Source organism: Artibeus jamaicensis, unplaced genomic scaffold (genome assembly GCF_021234435.1).
Source record: "Artibeus jamaicensis isolate MK-2021 breed Jamaican fruit bat unplaced genomic scaffold, CSHL_Jam_final contig_1157, whole genome shotgun sequence".
Taxonomy (NCBI): Eukaryota; Metazoa; Chordata; class Mammalia; order Chiroptera; family Phyllostomidae; genus Artibeus; species Artibeus jamaicensis.
Window position 1 is genome coordinate 3,006,779 of NW_026521226.1, and position 21,416 is coordinate 3,028,194.

At 40.3% G+C, this 21,416-nt stretch overlaps 1 protein-coding gene across 2 annotated transcripts in view; it reads left to right on the forward strand.

Annotated features, from left to right (window-relative positions):
* SUCLG2 (succinate-CoA ligase GDP-forming subunit beta) overlaps nucleotides 1-20,075 on the forward strand; it is a 270,818-nt gene extending 250,743 nt beyond the window's left edge. The window contains exon 11 of one of the 2 annotated variants that reach the window (XM_053666541.1): nucleotides 19,656-20,075. In XM_053666541.1, coding sequence (XP_053522516.1) covers nucleotides 19,656-19,669 — 14 coding nt within the window. In that variant the 3' untranslated portion in view covers nucleotides 19,670-20,075. Of the gene's footprint in view, nucleotides 1-12,190; nucleotides 13,240-19,655 lie in introns of those variants that run through there. The other variant, XM_037145254.2, reaches the window with a different exon arrangement.
* The last annotated feature ends 1,341 nt before the right edge of the window (nucleotides 20,076-21,416 follow it).

Consider the following 21,416-nt stretch of genomic DNA (forward strand, 5'->3'; position numbering starts at 1 on the left):
ATTCCTTTCTCTGTGACTTCAAGCAACCAGGTCTCTCCCAGTGCTGCTCAAACCTCATTTGGCATGAGAGGGAGCCATTGACCTGGCTCTCTCCCAAGAACCCTGCGGCAGACCCAGCAGGTGCCAGGTCTGGAGCTGCAGCTGCCCTGGTCCCCAAGCTGGTCCCAGGGACCTTATTGTCCTGAATCAGTCTCCTTACTGTCTGATTTTTCAATATCTGCTACAATTTTTGGTCTTCTATCTTCATATATGCCAGGGTACTTTGGCTGCTCACTTTGTTCCTGAGTTGATTGGCCAGGTGTTTCACCCAGGCACAGGGGGAAGTGGAACCCACTCCTCCCTATCTCGCTGCCATCTTAGAGTCCTCACATTATTTTTATTTAAAATACTCCTGAATAAATTAAACAACCACATTTGGGGGGAGGGGTGGGAGCTTATTAGCTTTTGTCAACAGTTATTTCTGTTATGAATAAAGAACATATAATCTGGGGTTTTTTCCTTTTTAAAGTGTATACCTACTTAACACAGAAATTACCTAGATGGTTAATTCAGGCCAATCCATGATATTCTTGAAAAATATACAGACAGTTATCAACGCTGAGTGTATTAATATGCGAGTGTGTTTTAGCTAAAGCTTTGGGTTTTGTGGGTAGTCTTACAATTCTACTGTAGATCACAGATCTTTTTCTTCAAAGAATGTTTCTTTTTTAGAATTCACTTTTCCTTGTTATTGTCCTACTTAAATTTGTAGCAAACTTCTATGCCTCAGATATGCCTGAGGAAGAAATTGCTTTTCTCTCAGGTGCTTATTATGATTCCAGGGTAAGTTCATGAAGAAATAATAATGAGCCTAGATGATTTGGAGATTGGATCCTGTTTCTCTTAGTCAAATATTTTCAGTTCGATTTTTCTACCCAATACCAAAAGGTTTGTTTCAGAAATATAAACATTTTGATTACTTAAAAGTTTTTTTCTTTTTTGATATGAGAGAGAGAGAGAGAGAGAGATTTGTTGTTCCACTTATTTATACATTCACTGGTTGATTCTTATATGTGCCCTGACCAGGGATCAAACTCACAAACTTAGCATATCAGGATGATGCTCTAACCAACAAACCTACCAGGTGAGGGACATTTTGATTCTCTTTTACTAAATACCATTAGAAATAAGAGCCCCCTCTGTTCCCCTTCTTTATTATCCTAATCAATCTCTCTAATGTTCCCTAATCTCTCTCCAGTGTTGTTGAGATTGTGAATGTCTCTAAGGCAGAAACTTTGTATTCTGTTTCTTTTACTCTTGTTTCTTGTATCTCTTCTCCATGGACACTTCCTTATCCCTGCCTTCTGAAATTCTGACAAAGTGGAGCCACAGCCAGAGGAGTGCAAATCTAGTGTCCTTCTTAACATGGACACAGTAACATTGCCACATGATGCTTTGGTCTGTTAGGGTGTAAAGACATAGCCACAGAGCTCTCAGTTCTGTCCATGCACTTCACTCAGCTGTCCATGCAGCTGTGCCCATTTTGCAAGTTTCCGTTGTACTGAAGTGTGGGACCAGGAGAGAAGAGCAGTCATTGTGCCTTTGGTTGTCATCAAAACCAAATGAGATTTTGGACACATTTCTTGTTCTGTCATCAAGTCTTAAATCCTCTCATTGTCTAAGCCAATTAAAAACTCCTGAATGCCTAAACTTTGCCACACTTAAACATTAGACCAAGCCTCACACAACCTAACTTAAATTATTAGTTAGATTAGTTAAACCATCCTCAGATATGTTTATCTCTCCAGACAAATAATCTCTTATATTTGTCACTCTGAGCTCTCATTTTTTCCCCTAGATAGTTCATGTGAGTCACTGAAATTTATACCATGTTCGATCCCCTCTGTTTTACACAAGGGAAGCCTCTGGCACAGGGTGGAAAAGCCACACTGAGGTGGCAAGACACACACTTCCCTTAAGGAAGGTGGCCTTTGCAGGATGCAGCTTTTTTTTCTTTTTCTTTTTTGAATGTCATGACTCCAGGTTCTCCAACCACCTTAATACTGTATAAAGGCAGTCTAGTGTCAGGCTTTAATGGGATTGCACCTGGGAAGCCCCCTACTCTGAATCTCATACCCTCTTGTTCTTTCCTGGTGCCTCTTCCTTCAGCCTCTTGTTGAGGCCAGCCTGGCCCCTGTGTGTTTCCTAGAAGTCCCAATCCCACAGAGCATCAGTCTGCTAAGCTTAGCTAATAAACCATCATTCCTGTTGTCCATAGCCCATCCAACCAGGCATGTTGTTGGACTGAGTAGACCAAAGAGATTCTTCTCCATCTGGGTTAAAATCCTGCTGAGAAATAAGACAAAGGACTCAGGAGACTGAAATATCACCTTCATTACTGATAAAGAGGTTGCAGAGTGCACCTTATTGTGTATATGAGCTCCTTACTCTGAAATCAAGCAGCTTGACACACCCAGTCACAGGCACCTCCCACCTCCAGGGCAGAAGCATAAAGGGTAAAAGACTGCCTGGGCTCACTGTGAGCGGCCTACTTTAATTAGAGGGCAAAGGAAGGGGTTGGCTGCATGTACTCAGTTCTTTCAGAACTGAGCAGCCACCATCCAGAGCAGTGATAGAGACCAGGAGTGCTGTGCTGAGGACTGGCCCATTGCATGGAAGGAAATGCCCTCTCTAATGCACAGTGCAGGTCATCAGTCTGCCTGCAGCATGGGCTGCCTTTGTGTCAGGTGCCCGCCCTGGTCTAGGTAGTGGTCATCCCTGCAAAAACTAGAGTCTAACGTTGTTTCCCTGAGCAGAAGCTGTGCACGAGCACTTGAATAAGTAGGAGTTTGAGAGCTGGCAGGTGTGGGGATCCACATCTTAGTCCCACCTTTTATCATCACAACACCACTGGGTGTTTTCTGAGTTACCAGTCAGTTTATTGCTTCCATGCCTCAGTTTTTGCATGTAAAAATTGAATGTTAAATTTGATCAACCATCAAAAAGCAAGAGCACATAGCTGTCAGAGAATTGACCCCCAGATAGGTTCCATCTGTACTATTTTACAGGTGGCAGATGTGTCCTGTTAAAATGACTCCCCGAGAATACCACCTTGGGGCTGTCCAGAAGCACAGCTTCCTAAGACTCCGTGAGCATATTAGACAGGGAGGACACATAACTTTCATCTCATGCCACTTTCAGGTTATTGGCAATGCCACCTACAGTGCTGATGAAGATTCTGAGGCCAGATTCCAGCTCAGTGGTCATTACTGTCCACCACAGTTGTGGGAAAGGAGAGAGGGGGCACTGGAGGCAATATTTTCCACTGTTGATTCAAAGAGCATATTTGGAATATTCTCCCCTAGAAATACAAGGGCCACTATACCAGAAGTAGGAAGTGTGGCTGCAAGCTGGGAAGGCACCAGATGAAGCAGGATTCTTAGCCTCTGTCATGCCCTGCAACCACGAGGCCAGCAGTTTGGATCTTACAGAGCAAAGGTCTAAACTTTTTCTGTAAATGGCCAGGTTTTAGGCTTCATGGGTTTTCCCCCCATAATTTCCATCGTCGTGCAAAAAGTAGCATAGAGGATATGAAAGGAATGGGTGTAGTTGTGCCACAGTAGTAGGTCTTTTCCGCAATGGCAGGCAGTGGGACATCACTTGCAGCCTGGTGGAGAAAAGAGGTAGCAGCAGGACTGGGAATTCTGGAAGCTCCTCTGTGGTAGCTATGTCTGAACCTCCCTCCACCCTCATCTCTGGAGTACTCCATGAGAGTCAAGAAAGAATTTGGCAAGCAAACTAAGCACTCAGAAGCTAACTTCTCACAGAAACTGTCAGCAGTGAGGTCCACTCAGTCATTCCTCCATATAAGTACAGAAGCATGTACAGTGATGCCACTTGCTAGGCAGCAGTGGGGTTCAAAGCCACCATTTCAAACAAATGAGAATTCTTGAAATCACCCATAAATTAAAATGTACGTGGACTGAGGTGGATGTAGGGAGGTGAAGTCCACATGCCAATGTTTCGGTGTTTAGAACAGTTACTTCTTTAAAAGATCATTCCTGTCCCTTGCAGGTGCAGAATTGTAAACTGTTCTTGTTTTCTTCTTGTTTAACATTAAGGCACCTGTACCTTTGCTGCTTTCAGAGTCAACATGGTAAAAGCATAAACCCTCAGTGGATCCATGTTAGACGTGGTCCTAAACCCCACTTGTGTGACCATAAGCACATACACACCATTCTTTGAAACATAGCCAAGCACCTGGCTATCAGCTTCCTCCCACTGGAGATGGTGACTTTTTTTGTTATCATTGGAATAACTGTCACGTTCACACCCGGGGCAGTGGTTTCTTCTTACCATGGGAGAAGTCATCAAGGAATAGTGTGCAGAGGGTACAGCTCCCCAGAGTATCTTTTGTCATCTTTAATTTTATACAATGTGAGGGATAAGCATTTTGATAAAATACTCACCCAACTGCAGTAAGTTGCCTGGGTTGCTCAGCTAGTCTATACAGAGCCAGGTTTGAAATCTCAGCTCTCTCATCTGTGAAATGGGAATAAAAATATGTGAGCTTCATAGGGTTATTGTAAAGATCAAATGTGCTTTCAAATCACCTAGAACATGATTAACATGTGTTAGCTGTCATTTTCTGAGCTCTTATACATAACTTGAGTGTGGGCGGATAGAGGGCTGCCAACTCAGCAGGGGCTTTACCTCTAATCCTCAATCATTATTCCACTTCTGATGATACCATAAGAAGACAAAACAGATGTGCTCAGTTGTCCAAATTCACAGGTCACCGGAAACTGGACCCCTTCTTATCTGACTGTCACTTGAAAGGACAATACAGAGGAGGAGCAAGGGCACAAGGACAGTGAGCATTTTAGGAGGAATCTGCTGCTTTATAGAATTTGGTTTATAGAATTTGGTGTGCTTCCACCACCTCCCCTCTCTCAGTAAAACAAACAAAAGTATCACTTGCTTTGAGAATGGGTCAGAGATTTTAGGACCCATGAGCCATGGCACCTTTAACAACCACCCAGCTCTGCCACTGAAGCTCAGAAACAGCCTTGTTTAGCTGTTCCACCAGAACTTTACTGATGGACAGAAATTTGAATTTCACATAATTGTCACGTATCACAAAACATTGACCTGATTTTTTCCAACTATTTTAAAGCGTAAAAACTATTATAAGCTTGCAGGTGGTGTAGAAAGGTATCCTCCCTCAATTTTACCTCCAGGCCACTGTTTTCTGGTCCTGACTTGGAACACAGAGTTAGAGTCAGGCTTGTTGTCATGGTTACTGGTTGTTTGACCTGAGCAAATTGTGTCACATCTCTGGGCCTCAGTTCCCTCCAGTAAAAACAGAAGAGACTTAGCTTAGAGGCTCCCTAGGATTCCTGTCTGCACCGAGAGTCCAGGCTGCATGGTTGTCCCGTGCATTTGCAGTCACACAAGCCCAGATGCTAGTCCTGGCTCAGCCTTTGACTTGTGGGGGACATCGGGGAAATTCCTAAGCCTCCCATTGCCTCAGCTGCCTCATCTGTAAAATGGAGAAAAAAATGACATCATTTTAGGATTGCCACAAAGATTAAAGTAATATGATATTTGTGAAGCCCTTAACTCATGTATCCAACAAACATTTCTTGTATCTCTAGTCTACACTCAATAAGTGCTACCTATTGTTCTCCTTTAAAAAAAAACGGATTTCATATTAATAATAATAGTTTTAAAAAGACAGATTCTACTCACTGCCTGTGATAAGAAGCCCTGGTGGGGTGCACCTTTTGAACCAAACCCTGTAATTTGTTCCTACTACCATTATCTTCTCTCCCTCGCAAGAGTAATGAATGAACTCCATAAATTCACCTTGCAGCTCTGTTTACAGCTCTCTTGCTCCACCCAGTGGCAGGAAGTTAGTGGTCAAACAGAAAGAAGAGTAGGAGAATTTTTAAGACTTTAATAATTATTATTACTATTTTCTATGATGTTCTGTACTAGCGGAGCAAGACTTCATTTTAAAATCATTCCCCTTTGATTCTTTGTGCATTGCTATGTTTTGGGCATGCAGTGGGGTAGATTACCACTCAACTGAGTAGTTTTCAACTCGCTGATGTAAAGTCCCTGAAGTTTGGCCAGCTGAACAGATTGTTTGTCTGGTCAGGTGGTGAGTCCAAGCGTTTCTCTGAGGGAGATACTGGCAGGGGCAGGGCTGCTGTGGACCACACTTGACAAAGCTCACAGTTTTCCTCACCTTTCTAGTTGACTCTTTGTCTGCCCCATCTCTTTCTTTTCATGTGCCTGTCCTTCTCTGGGTTATTCCTCATGACCCTCTCTTCTCAGGGTTCTTAGGGGTCTCTCTCTCGCTCTGTGCCCCTCACTCATCCTCTCTTCTTTTTCTTCTACTCCTCCCTCTGCCTCCATTCTCTTGTCTGCCTAAATCTCTAGTCTTCCTCTACTATTCCTTCTGTCTCTTATCTCTTTTTTGTTTATGTCTCTCTCTTCCTCTGTATGTCTCATCTTCTGTCCATCTGTCCTGTGTGTGTAGCTCGTGTCTCAGTCTCTCTTTGACTCTATCACCAGTCTCACCCTCTGCCTCCATCTAGTTCTCTCTCTCTCTAGGGGTCTCTGTCTCTCTCTGTCCTCTGTCTCTGACACCACCACTCCTGCCTCATGTGGGAGATCTTCGTCTGACCAGGTCCCCTGTATATGCTCTGTTTCCCCTCCTAGCCTGTGCCTGAGCTTTCTGTTTCAATATGAACATTCCTTTCAAATAGCGTAGTTCTGAGTGTGCTTAGTATATACTTAATAATTAAGGCTGTAATTAAACTGTAACTGCAAATATAATTAAAATTCACTTTAACGGATCCTGAAATTATGAAGCAATTAGATATTTGATATGGTCCTGCAGGGGTAGCCAGAGAAGGGAGGGCCCTGTGTGCCCTCTGACCCTAGCCCTGCCAGCTGGCTCTGAACCAGGAGCATGAGGAGCTGCTGGGCAGAGGCCTGGTGGCAGCTGGGAACCCTCACCAAAGGACACTGCGCACAGCCAGCTGCTGAGGCCCCTCCAAAAGCCCCTAGAGAGCCCTGGGAAAGCTCAAGAACAATCCCTCCTTGTTTTTCATCAGGCCATTTGAAGTTTCCATCACAAACCTAACACAAAGGGTTATTTGAGGATGCCGAGCCAGCAAAGTGATTAGAAAAGTACCCACCTAGCCCTCCCCTCCACCATCTCGCTTTGCACGCATCAGCCCATCTGTGGTGGTTCACTCCATCAACCAGGAGCTGCCCTGATGAGCAGGCCTGACAAAATGTCAGCCTTTTGTGAAGCTTATGTTTAGTGTGGATGAGAGAAGTCAGTAAGTACAAGGTACTCTGGAAGCTCATTTTACAATATTCTACTCTATTTTGGGATTTGGAAAGTGATGAAAAGAAAGCCTCCCCAAAGAAATGCCATTTACAGAGGTACCTCACGAACCATTGAGTGTCAGCCAGGCAGAGAGAGGGCAACAGACCGTCCAGGTAGAAGGCCAAAGGCTCAGCCTGTCTGCAGGGTCACAGATTTCTAAACCAGTTGCTTTTCTCTCCTTGGAAATACCCGATGCTAAGTTGGGTGCTGGAGAGAATCTTAATTAACAGATTTAGTTAAGCTAATTTAGATAAGTTGCAAGGAAGAGCATTTATTTTGGAAACAAAAAAGTCTTCATGTAGAGGTGAACTCTGGTGAAGATGAATAAACAGCTCTCAGAATGGAGTGGAACCATGGTGACACTGGCCCCATGCAAGAGAAGGATTGGGTTGGAGGCAGACCTCAGGAGCACCAGGGCAGCCCTCATCTGTTCACCTGACTCCACAGCCCTCTGCATAAGTGGTGTGCTGTTCTCTTGTCTGCTTGTGACTCCTAAGTCCTTTTCATGCTACTATGCTCGTCATGGATACTACCCATGTCCATGAACAAATCTATTTGGACAATCTGACGATGACCATCATCTGTATTTGAACCATCCTTAGATCAGCTGCAATCAGCGTTTGGGGAACAATCAATTCTGCCTCAGGGAACACTGTGGTCCCTCCTCCAGCAGGGACAGTGGCTAGAGTAGGTTTAGCCAGATGGGATGTTGGAAAGAGCAGACATTCTAATTGTGCCCGATTTTTGCTCTTAAGTAATTTGTAGCATCATTGAAATTCAGGTGATCTCATGCGTGGAATAGTGCTGCCAATTTTAAATGCCAAACAGGCATTTAAACAGGAGTCCCCAGGAAATGAAAATAGAGTGAGGAGAGCATAGAATTTTAAGACTGAATCCTGCCAGTCACTAAACCTCAGTGCTCTTGGCTGAAAAAGGAATGGATTTGTAAACACCTAACTCATAGGATCATTGTATAGGTCAAATAAAGTCATGTGGGAGGACGTTGTAAACAACAAACATGCAGAGATTTTTTTATTATTGCCAACATTATTATTATGACACATGTATACAAAATCGTAAGGAGTTATTCAAGATTCAAAACAAGTGTGTCAAGTATTAGTTCCAGAAATTATTTAAACCAGTGGCAGTGCATGCCGAATTACACAGACGGCTTGACAGGCCTGAGTAAGACCCATGCTCACATCAGGACTCACACCAAGGAGAGGAAGAGTTAGGGACAAGAATGCAGGCTGCCTGGAGAATCAGGCAGGTGAGTCTGCCTCTTGGGGTGAGCATTGAGGTCTTGGAATCCACGTGTTGAGATTGGAGGGTGCTCTGAAGAAGGGAAAGGAGAGAAGACCCTTTTGTATTTTAGGTTAGATTTCTTCCGTGGCAGATTGGAGAACCCTTGGGGAAAGAATTCTAGACCATGCCTGTTTTGAAGGAGATAAAAATTTACATATTTATGCCTTGGCTGGTATAGCTCAGTGGATTGAGCATGGGCTGTGAACCAAAGGGATGCAGGTTTGATTCCCAGTCAGGGCACATGTCTGGGTTGCGGACAAGGTTCCCAGCAAAGGGCAGGTGGGAGGCAACCCTACATTGATGTTTCCCTCTCTCCTTCCCTTCCCTATCTCTAAAACTAAATAAATAAAATCTTTTTAAAGTTTACATATTTACATTTTATTCACCTTCTGGGCCAGTTGAGGCTTTTGCTTCACTCTGTGTCATTACTCTGTGCCGGCTTTGCCTCCGGATTAATAATGTAGGTATTCCCTGGCCTGGTTCCAACACCTGCCATTGTCTGGTCCTCTGGCCCACACTGACATTGTATTAATGAAAGAATAGATCTTTACATATGCATTAGTTCAGTAACAAGTTGCCCTGAATTGTCCCCAAATTTAGCAGCTTAACACTTGGGAACATTGATGAGCTCAGTTTCTGTGGTGGGGAATCAGGTGAGGTTTGGCTGGGTCCTGAAGCTCAGGATCCTTCCCAGGACTAAAATCACATCAAGGCTTAGCTGGGTAAGGGTTGCTTCCAGGTGCACTCATGTTGCTGTGGGACAGAGGCCACCATTCCTCACTGGCTGTTGGCCAGAGGCTGGCCTCAGTTCCTTGCCTCCTGGGTTTCCTATAAGGAAGTCAACAGAGCAGTCAAACAATATAGGAGTCAGAGGGAACAAGACGGAATCATGGGGTTTTGTAACTTAGTCTCAAAAGTGGCATTCCATCACTACAGTTACATTCTCATTCATAAGAAGCAATTAGCTGGATCCAGCCCATTGTTGTATGGAGAGGATTACACAGGGGTGTGAACACTAGGAAGGTGGGGATTGATTGTTTTGGTAGCTACCTACCACATTTACAAAGTAATATATGGTTCAAGTAAATGCTAGCTCCTGTAACAAAAGGGAAATGCTGAAATGTCAGAGAATTAATAGAACATTTTTTCTCATTTATTATGAGGTCCACGAAAGTAAGTGAGTGGGGTACTCTGCCCTAATCAGTTATCCCTGTTGAAGGAGTCATTGCCATCTTCAAAAAGGTGCCTTCCAGGTTATCTAGGCTGGCAATGTTCCAGACAGCAATCAGAGAAACCAGTGTCCAGGGTCCCATTGGAGATTTTTATGGATATGTGTTTTCTTTCTCTTTGTACTTCAGTGGCCAGAATCCAGTCATATGACCCCATCTGGATGCAAGGGGGCCTGGGTACTGCACACTGCTTGGGCAGCTACCTCCCAGCCACAGCTCCCCATGGTGGAAGCTGGCCTGGTCTGCCACAGATACTTTTCCATTTACAAAATGCATTCACATGTGTTATTTCCTTTGCTTCTCACCACAGCCTATGCTACTATCATCATTCTCACCTTCTCTTTACAAGAGAACAGACAGGAATATCTTTAGAACAATTAGGATTATGTAATTAGAGTACGATCCCTATCTCTGGTAACACTATAACCTGTATGACCACAGAAAGGTTCTTTAACCTTTCTGTGCCTCAGTAATATCATCTTGTAACAGGGGCAGTAGGCCCTTTTCAGAGTCATTGGAAAGACTGAATGTAAGTCACTTAGCATTATATAGGGCATATGTAAGTGTTTCACGAATAGTTGTTATAAGGAAGATGGTCATAATGTTATACCTGGAGATAAAGAAGTTGAGGCTCAAAGCAGTGAAATGATTTACTCAAAACTACAAACTAATGCACAACTAAATGTCCAGGATGAGAGGCTGGACATTTCAGTAACAACTTTCCTGCCTTTTGAGTTATTGCTTTGCAGAGACCACTTTCATCAGATTCCTGTGTCAAGCAGTAGCGAGTGAGCATTGAGCCAAAACCCAGTGCTAAGTGTCCCCTTCACCACTGCTTTGGTGGACTCAGGACCCCTGCAGAATCAACACAACGTCACCCTTTCACTCCACCGCACCTTTTTAACTCACCTTTACCTTTTGTATGAAACATGCTGACCTTGTGCCTCCTTTATTCTTGCATTCTTATGTCCTCCAAGGTCTAGATTTCAAAGTCTTTGCTTATAAACAGGCTGTGTGTTACTAACTAGGTAAAAGTACAGGAAATGGTGATATTTTATTAGACTCTCAAATTTTATTACATATTTTAGGGGCTTGGTCACTGAAAGAACAGAAAAACATTTCGCCTGTTAAGTCGTCATTCCCAGAAGCAAGCCTTTGAGTGGAATAGCTTGACCAGCAAATCCTCCAGATCCACCAGGAATGGCTAAGAGATGCCATCAGAGACTGCAATGCTCCTTTTTAGGGCCTCTGCCCTTTTTTATATAGAATGAGGAAGAAGCAGGAATGGGCATGTTGAGGACTGTCATAGTCTCCAAAGCAGTGGATTCATGGCCATAGGTGGGCAGATTGTCTGAACCTCGATCTCAGGTCAGGCCATGACTCAGACCCTTTATATTAAGACATCAGGACATGACTTCTTGAATGGACCAAAACTACATCACATCTACTTGACTGTGGATTTTCAGTAACTTCAGCTTTAATCAGTAAAAAATGTCCCTTACTCTCTCAGAAGTCATATCTTTCATCTTCTTTTCTAGTTGGACCACTGCTTGATATAAATCTCATTACATAGTATTTCTTGTCAGGACATTGATTAGAAGGTACATTTCATTGCTTTGCTGGTGAAAAAGCACAGAATGAATAGCCTCATACAACCCAACACCCTGATTTACCATTCTCTCGCTCACTTTTTACAAAAAGCTTTTTCTTTACTTTCCATATTCAGATGATTCAGTCAAGGGATAAATCCATTTCAGAAGATTTTCCTTTTTAAAATTTGTTAACAAGTTTTGTTAATCTTTCTTTTTTCCACAGTCTTATAAGCACCTCATTATTTTCATGTTTTAAATGCCAGAGAAAATATAGGCAATATCTTTATAATGCCACACATTTAAATGTAAAGAGAGGGAAAATAGCCCTGGCTAGTATGGTTCATTTGGTTGGGCATTGTTCTGCAAACCAAAAGGTCTCGGGTTCAATTCCTGGTCAGGGAATATGCCTAGGTTGCAGGTTCAGTCCCCACTCAGGGTATGTGCTAGAAGCAACCTCCCAACCTCCCTTGTCTTCTCTCTAAAAAACAAAAGGAAAAAATAAATTTGTCATCTGGATTTATTTAAATAGCCATATATGCATCATAAAAAGCTGAAGCTGAGTTGTAAATGAATTATATTAGTGAGACCCAGGCATCCCATGATTTCAGTTTTTATGAAACTTCTTAGGGCATCACCTGCAGTTTCACACCAATGACTGTCCATCACCCCTCTTCTAGGAACCAACGTCCATGAGGCCCAGAACATACTCAATAACAGTGGGCTCCCCATTACTTCAGCTGTCGACCTGGAGGATGCAGCCAAGAAGGCTGTGGCCAGTGTGACTAAGAAGTGATGTATTGTCCCTTGGAGGAAGAAGTCCGTTTTGCCATAAAAATGGATGGCTCTCTCTTCACTGTGAAGGAAATGGTTATCACATTGGGGAAAAATATGGGATGGGAAGGAGCAAGAATTATTGTATGAAAAATCTTAAATCTGTGTCATCTTGACTCAAAAATCTAGACAGCCTGAAAAATTTGATTTTACTTACCATCTATTAAATCAGTGCCCTGTGTTTTTCTACTTTTCTGTCACCCTGAACCTGCTCAGTAGGCATTGTGTTGCTGACTTTGGAGAGCAGTCTGTGGCCAACAGGCCTATATTCATTGACAGCAATTTTAGTGAACATTTACTCCTTTTTAATAAAAAGATCTCAGGCCATCAAAACCTCAGACAAGACTACATTTAGCAGATTAGGTATTGGAAAGGTGCAGTTAAGACATGCAAACAAATAGGTGTTATACACCGTCACACTTTTTCCAAGTTTCTGATTTTAGCACATGTTTGAAAAATCCATGGATATTCCAAAGTATATTTTACAACGGGAAGTCCACACTTCCACATGACATTCCATACCTGGATTCTACCACTTGCCTTAATATTGAATATACTCCTTACCTCACATGAAAAATAAGGCCAGAAGCCTCATTTGGATTTTCAAGTAGATGATTTTATTTTAATATGAAAACTGAAGAGAGCTGATTCTTATGGAAATCTCTTTAATTAAGACATTCCAAGATGAAATTACTTTGTGAGTGTCAGTATTTCATCTCCCCCTGTCCTTCTGAGCCCCTGCAGACTCTATCAGCTGGAGAAGTGTAATTAAGAGAATATGGCTTTTTTCATAATGTCCATTTGTGGGGAGGAGGGTAATTAGATTTATGATGATATTTTGGTAAATTTTTATTTGCATACAAATTTAAATAAAATCCTGTTTTGTAAGTTTTAAGGTCTGTGTATTTCTCATTTTAGTCAATATTACTCCTTAAACATTGTTTTCTTTTATTAAGACACTAGTCTTTGTGTCTCAGGCATAGCTCCAAAATGAGAAAATTTGGGGTTATACTCGTATATTAATTATATAGCCCCAGGATTATTCCAGTTCCACTCAGCTTTATTAGTAATCATTTCTGTTAGGAGATTATTCAATGGAAGAATAAAAATTATATACAAACCAGAAGCCCAGGTAAGCATTACAGTTGTCTAATAGGTTAAAATGTAATTTCAATCTGCATAATGTTAAATCAACAGACATAAACTCCCATTCAATGAGGTTCAGTGCCAGCATTAACAGTTTTCCTATCAACATACAAATGTGTAGCAGATCAAACTTTTTCGTTTATTTCTTACCAGTTCTCATAAATTTTACATTGGACAAAAGTTGAAAAGTCATATTATAGCTCCGTATTTGCCCTGCAAATAAAAAACACTAGTAGATCAGCCTTATGTTCTTTTTAATTGTTTTGCAGTGAATGAAAAATATCAACAATATCTTTCTTGGTGTGTGATGCGTGCACTGGCCTACAGTGCCCACGGCATTATGGCTGGAAAATCAAGACAAATTCACACAGGCTACCAAGTCCTGTGGAGGAAAAGGGATGGCACTACTACTCCCTCAAAGGGGGAGCCCCTCAGACTGGCCTGGCCACTCTCTCAAGGGGAGAGCACCCTGACCCTTGCCTAGACAGCCTTTTATTATTTTTTTTTCCTGCAGGAGTTCAGGTACAACTTATTAATCATTGTCAGGCAGTAAACAGTAGATAGCATATAAAGAACTATTAGGGCTTCTTCTAAGTTAGGGTCTATCAGGTAAAAGACTGCAAAACTTTGGGAAAACAAACTCATTTTCTGCCTAGCCCTTTATCATTTAACTAAGAGCATTCTTAGCAAAGCAGGCTTCACAGGATTTTACATATCCTTTCTCAGGCCAATCTCCAGGAGCCTACCATTCCCAGCACAGGGCTGCACCACCCTCTGTCATTATTTTGGGCTTAACTCAGGCAGAGGAGGAAAATAGCTAAGAAATTTTCAGAGACTTCTCACGGACTCAGGGGAGTCAGGCTTCATCAAAGCTTAGGGGCAAGAGTCCACCCCCTTTCTTATAGCCCCCAAGTCCTTCCCTGGGGCCTCCATGTGATCGTGCCTGTCTTCGGTCAATCCTCCCTTGAGGAATTTTACCCATCATTGGCTAACCGACCAAGCACGGGAGCCCAATTACGGAAAAAGGAGCAGAAGCAGCACTCCTGCCAGGGAGATAAGCTATAGCTCCTGAAACCAGGCAGGGAAGTTCCCAACAGTATGTTTTGATTTTTGATATTTTTATGACTACTTGTATGGTAAAAGAATATATATATATATATATACATATATACATATATATATATATTCTTGACTAATATATACATATATATATAGTCAATTAGGCAAAAGTCAGCATACTTGAATGTTTTACTTTCTGTGAAGGCCTACATTCACATAATGTATATGTTGATGTTTCTAATTAATCCAGTTTGGAGGGGCAGGATAAGGGAATTAAATTATGTAATCATTTTATAAGAGGATTAATAAGCAAATAACCAACTCCCTTTTATTTTTCCAAATAAGTGGTTGTCAGGATTTTTTTTTTCTTGGAAGCTCCAAGTATCTGAGTTTTTATTGCTCAAATCTGTCCCAAGTATAGGTTCCATAAAGATTTGTAGAATGAATACTGGTACCTGTGTGCAGGCCAGCTGTACTGACTGAGGGCCCGGTGGGATTGGAGGCTGTGGTGTTGGTCATGGAACAGAAGTTCTCTGTGTATTACCTACTCCAGGGTGTCCTACATTGCTGATCTTCCAGCATCCCCTCCAGTTCTCTGTCTCATCTGTGCTATATGTAAATATGAAAAATTGTTTCCTTTATAGCTGATCAATATTTTCTTAAACTTGGTCCGTCCTAAGCAAGAATATCTGTGAAATGAGGTTACTATCTAAACTTGGTACTTTGTGTCCATGAAACTTATAGACTAGTCCACACATTCTACCTGATCTACTTTACATGCAAGATTTGAACAGATCTGCTAGTCTCCATGTCAGTCTCCTAGAAGCAGCATAACATTTAGAGAATGTGAAAGTCCTGACCCTCCCATTTAACAAGGTTCTCTTAGTGAGTTGATTAACCTATTGCGTTTATCTAGACTCTCTTGTAATGACAAAAACCCAACTCGAGCTTAAGAAAAAAAGGGGGAGAACTGTTTTGCTCTTATGGTTATAGAAACATGTTTCTGATTATAGTTAAGGCTGTATGCAGAGACTCAAAGCCATCAAAACTTGGAACTGCATCTCAAACCAGCTCTTCTGTGTTGGTTTCATTCTCAGACAGACCATTTCCACAAGGTGGCAGAATGGCTGCCATACCATTTTGTCAAGCTTAACATCTCTAAAAGTGGAGAGGAAGTGGAGGAAGAGGAGAAGCAAGAAAGAGAATAAAGAAAGAAACAGTGAGAGTGGGAGGGAGGAAAGAGAAAGTAAAGGAAGGAAGCTCTTTTCTCCTAGTAATTCTTAAGAAACATCCCAGAATTAAAATGTCCAATTTTGGGTCAGGAACCTCTCTGAACTGGTTCTTTTAGGGCTGTAATAAGTTCACAGGGCTCTCTTTGATGGGTCCAAAGTGGGTTAATTACCCACTTGTTGACCTGAGGATGAAACCAGCCTCATCCAAACTATCATCCAAACTATCAAAGCTGAGCTTAAGGCGGGGAGGGAGTAGTTCCCTAAAGAGAATTAGAAATCTAATAAAAAGAAACAATGCATTCTGTGATGGAAAAATAAGAGATGACAACCACACTCATCAACCATAAGGCAATGAGCTTGAACAAATTTTTCCATATGGACACCTCCAATTCTAAAATTTCGTGATTCTGTTTTATCATTTCCTCTCGAGTTCTCTGGAGTCTACTTGTACTATGCATACACATCATCAGGTGTTTTGTGTCGATGCTGCTTGACCCATTGGAATACTTGACCTTAATTTATTTGTCTTGAACAGTAGTGTCCACATACAGAATAATCGCATTGAAGCACTTAGCTCAATTCTGGTTTTCTATTTAAGTTGTAATTCAATTCATGAATTAGTAAAATAGCCAAGGAAAATTTAAATGACTAGATCCATGAATCATTTTAATTAGTTATTTTTATAATTTATATGCTATGCCCCTTTCTCTCAATTTGCTATTGGAGGGGGGAAATAGGTTATTCCAAAGAATTTTATTGGATTTTAAGGACTTAATAAAAATGAGAAGAAATATTATATTTTATGGATATTTATAAGTTAAACATTTAAAAGTCAGTGGCCATTTGAAGGATGCAATATATGTTCAAAAATTAAAATAAATTAAACATACAAAGTGGTGAAAAACTTTGTGGGAAAGAATGAGGAAGGATATGTTCTGATGTACCCTACATCTGAAGTTGGCACACTAAGGCCAGAGGGACTCTTATAGTAAATGGTTTTACTGGCAAAGAGTCATGCATGTTTCTTTACATATTGTCTATGGTTGCTTTCATGCTACAACAGTGGAGTTAAGTAGTTATGATAAAGACCTGTGGCCCTAAAATATTTATTTTTTGGTCCTTTACAGTAAAGGTTTGCCAAATACTTTCTATGATAAATTATAAAATTCGATATTCCCTCTCAAATGACTGTAACAGATTATTGTCTCCAAACAAGCAAAAAACAGATTTAAGCATTAAAGTGAAACAAAAGAATAAATAGGAAGTATGATCTTTAATCTTTTCATTTTAAACCGTGTAAGAACTTACTAGTCTACAAAAGACCATTTGCCAATGAGAACCACAGGAATTACCTGCAGATAGCTTGGCATGCTTTTTAGCATGCAGTTTTTGTTAACTACTTACAGGTGTGTTGGAATAGTATCAGATTGTGGCTATGAATATTGAATTCCCAAAGCACTGTTACCTCTTGAGTTGCCCTTAAAGTGGTCTTTGCTAGGGACTGCACTGTGCACAATTTAATCCTGGGGTCCTGGGAAGATGATAAAGCAAACAAAAAAGTGATTTTAGTGTACCTAGTCCCTATAACATTGCTGCAAAGGCATTTAACCATTGAGGAAGTAGTAATACAGTGAGATAAAGATGCTCTGCTAAAGTAACATAGTTTTAAAGTTTAGACTTCTGTACTTCCAGTTCTCGGGTAACTCATGTCTACTGTATCAGTGTGCAGTAGAATTTCCTGTGATGACGGCAATAGTATATCCAATATGTGGCCACTAGCCACATGTGACTATTGAGCATGGAGAACAGAATTTTAGTCTGTCTAATGTCAGTTACTTACTGGCTGCATGTTGCTGGTACTTATCATATCTGACAGCACAACTTTGTGGTTGAAATTGGGTGAGTCTCAGGCTGCATTCCTTTCTTCAGAGGAGCTCACATTGAGTCACTTCTTACTGTGAGCCAGGAACATCACCTACTTGCCTTCATTAATCCTATTAACAGCTCTGAATCTATACTTCCTGTTGTACAGATGAGAACACTATCTCAGGGAAGGTAAAAGTATGACCAAGAACACACAACTGGTATATGGCTGGACAGGATTGAAACTTATCTCCTAAATCCAAAGCCATTGCTCTTTGTCTTAAACCTGTAAGGACCCAAATTCAATATAGTTGTGCTGCTTTTAGTCAAGAGTAATGTAAAACAATGCTGGAGGCACACATTTACCAAGATGTGTTCTTGAACTGTATTATCTATTTAGTATACCCCATAACTTGGGAAGCAAAATTTTAAAGCTTAAAGCTCACTCTGTGCAGTTGGACTAATTGACTACAGTGGAAATGTGCCTTTCCAGCCTTGCACAATTCATGAGGTAGGGGCCATTTTCTAGGGACCAAATTCCAGGCACCTTCCTGATAATTCATTGCCTTCCCCAGTATACGGAACCACCCACAAGACAAAAGGCAAGAGGTAGGAAATTGAAGGCTGGAAACAGTATTATAGCAGTAGAAGAGAATTTAGTAACATCCCGTGAAACCGAAGAACACTTTGCTTAGTAGTGATTCAACTAAAAAAGATAAAAATTCATTTATACAGGTCCTCATTAAGGGTCTTGAGTTAATTTGCAATGAAAACTATAAGACTGTAACCATATGTAAGTTCTTACAAATAATATTCTATTTTTGGAAGAATGTTAAATTGTAAAAGAAAAGAAAACACAGTTGATACAGACCCAAGTAAAAGTTTGTTTTTAAAATTATCTATTTAAACATTTTAAAATTTCCTCATTCAATTTACATTGTATTGTTGCAAAGTACTAATTTTAGTGTTAGGTCTGAAATTGAAATAATTAGTGATTTTCAACTAGTATATATTTTATAGATATATCCCCTGAGTTTTGTTCAGTACATAGAAATCATTTTTTCTACAGTATGAGTTGTGATATATTAGTGATGTGTTTCATGTTATTTGGACTCCCCTAAACCATTAAAGTGTGATATCTAAAATTATATTTGAAATTATACCACAGTGAGTTCCAGGAAAAAAATGTCAAACTGTGGATCAATGTTGAAGCATTTAGTGGGGGTCAAACTTGCCATTTAGGAAGAAGCATAGTATAAGGACAAGCCTGCCACTCAGAAACATAGGGGAAATGTGCTCCTGCAGATATGAAACAGCATGTTCCAGACAGGCAACAGTTCTTTCCAAACTACAAGAGAGTGCTGGGCAGGACCAAATGCTGTTCAAAGTGGTCACCACTCAAGTTGCAGATATGACTGATGAGATTCGGGTCCTCTGATTTTTTTTCAGGTTTTGAAATATGATATTTAAAATTCTAGCATTTGACATTGTACCATGAACACGAACCTCTTCATGATCACTGTCCCACCATACCACCTTTTTAAATGGAGCTTGAAAAATATAGTTAATTAGGTTTAACTCAAACATGTTTCTCTGCTCCAGCAACATGGCAACTGCTGGGAGAGAACAGATTAAATAGAGACAGATCCTCTATTCGAGGATCAGACAATCTAGATGCTTAGAACTGCTCAGTGGAACTGCATAAGACTTGGGGAAGAGATGCAATGTGAAACACTAGAAAAACCTGGCCAGATGGTCCCAGAGACAAAAATCATACCATTTGGGAAGATTTCTCAGAGATTTAAATTGCTTTATTAGTTAATATGTAGTTAAGTTATAAATTTTAAAGTCTACTTTTTAAACTGATAGATCTTATTCTATTTACAAATTTACCCAATTCAACAAATCTCTTTTAAGTGGCTTTTGATCCATGTTTTTATCCATTTTAAACTTAGTGAAATTTGTTTCATTCAAACTGTACAAATTTAATAGATTCCATTTTGTTTTTCAGTGTTTTCAATTTGATGACAAGCTGTTTTCAGGAGCTTATGTAATTCTAATGACATAAACCTAATAAATTAAAGTTTAAAATAATTATCCTTGAGATCATCCAGTCAACTACCTTTGGTGAGCACCTAGATAAGCCATGACCAACAAATGGTAAGAGCTTGTCGAATGGATATCCCAGATCCCAGAACACCTCCAAGATGATCAGAAGCTAGACATGAAGGAATCATGGAATCCAGAAACTAAAATCACCAGAAAAGTGACAAAATGCTTGAAAAATCCTGGGAAGGCTTTCTTGAATTGGCAATGATTCTTTCAAGAAAAAGTCATGTTGGAGGATTTTTCACAGAATCTCAACTCTGCTTCCTCATAGTTTAATGAGTTGGAAGAAAAAATTCAAAATTTTGTAAGTCATTGATGATACAAATACTTTTGATCAAAACCCAATAAAGATAAAAATGACTTTAAATTAAAGATAAAAACAAAATTAAAAAATAAAAGTTACTTTTAAATTATGTTAAATATGCTGATTGTTTGTATACTTAGTAGGATTTCAATTTAAATTCCCAAGTCCTTAGTAAGTGCTCAGTCACATGTGTTAGATTAGAAATAAGATGCTGACCTGTTGATGTAAATATTTCTTACAACTGGCAAGGCCACAAAATGTCATATCTTACATACTGAAAACTTGAGTGCCTTAAACATTTCTCTGCTCAACTCTGAGTTTTCCTTGGGCTGAGACACAGGAGGGTTGAGATACCTCCTTACAGCCTGGGGAAGGTGGAACTTAAGGTTCCCACTCACTCTTGGCTGGCTTGTGTCAGGTGGGGTATAGGTTATTTCTGGGATGTTTGCTGCAGCAGAGGAGTGATGGATTAAATGTTTTATGTCAGCCTAATGGCTGCTCTTTTTCTTATTCTGTGACTAGAAAGAACAGGCTTTTGTGATGGCTTTTCTTGTCTGTGCCCATTGACATTTCTAGGTGGCCAGCATCTCCAGCTCCAAGTCTGAAATATATGGGGCCAAAAAAAAAAAAAACCAGGAAACTTGCCACCTTGTTGTTCCTAGTTTCCTGAAGTCACTTGGGGATCATCTCTACTTCATCTTTCAGAATTATCATATATTTGTTTCATTCATCATATGCAAGAATATCTTGAGTTGTACTTATTGAGAGGAAAATATATCTACTTCATCTTTCCAGAAGTGGAAGACCCCCTTCTTAAAAATTTTGAACTGAGTTTGTTTAGGGGAAGAAAATTACCATTGTTTTCTATTATTTGTTTTTGCTAAATTACTCATTTTAACATTAAAAAATACAGTCATGCTTTTATTTATGTGTTAAAGTTAAACATCTTTAAAAAGAATTAAAATCTTGAATAAGTTCACTGCTACTGCTCATAACTTGGTATGCTTGCTCTCATTTATTTTTCAATACCTAGATGGAGAAGTGGATGGAGAGATTTGTTTTGCTATTTAAGGTCATATGTGCAACTTTGTATTATTTTTCTTATAACATCATATTCTGGGCCTTTCTGCAGTCATCATCATCTCTTCTTTAATTATTTTCTGAAACCTAAAACCCACAATTAGAAGTGAAATGAAAATCCTAGTAGTCATATATCAAACATGCCCTCTACCTGCACAGCTGTATTTAGAAATGTATTATTGAATAATGGTACACTGACAGACACATACATTTCCAGAAAGGAATAAATTTTGCTATATGTTCCTACATTTTATTCACTCACAAAAACCTTACATTTGA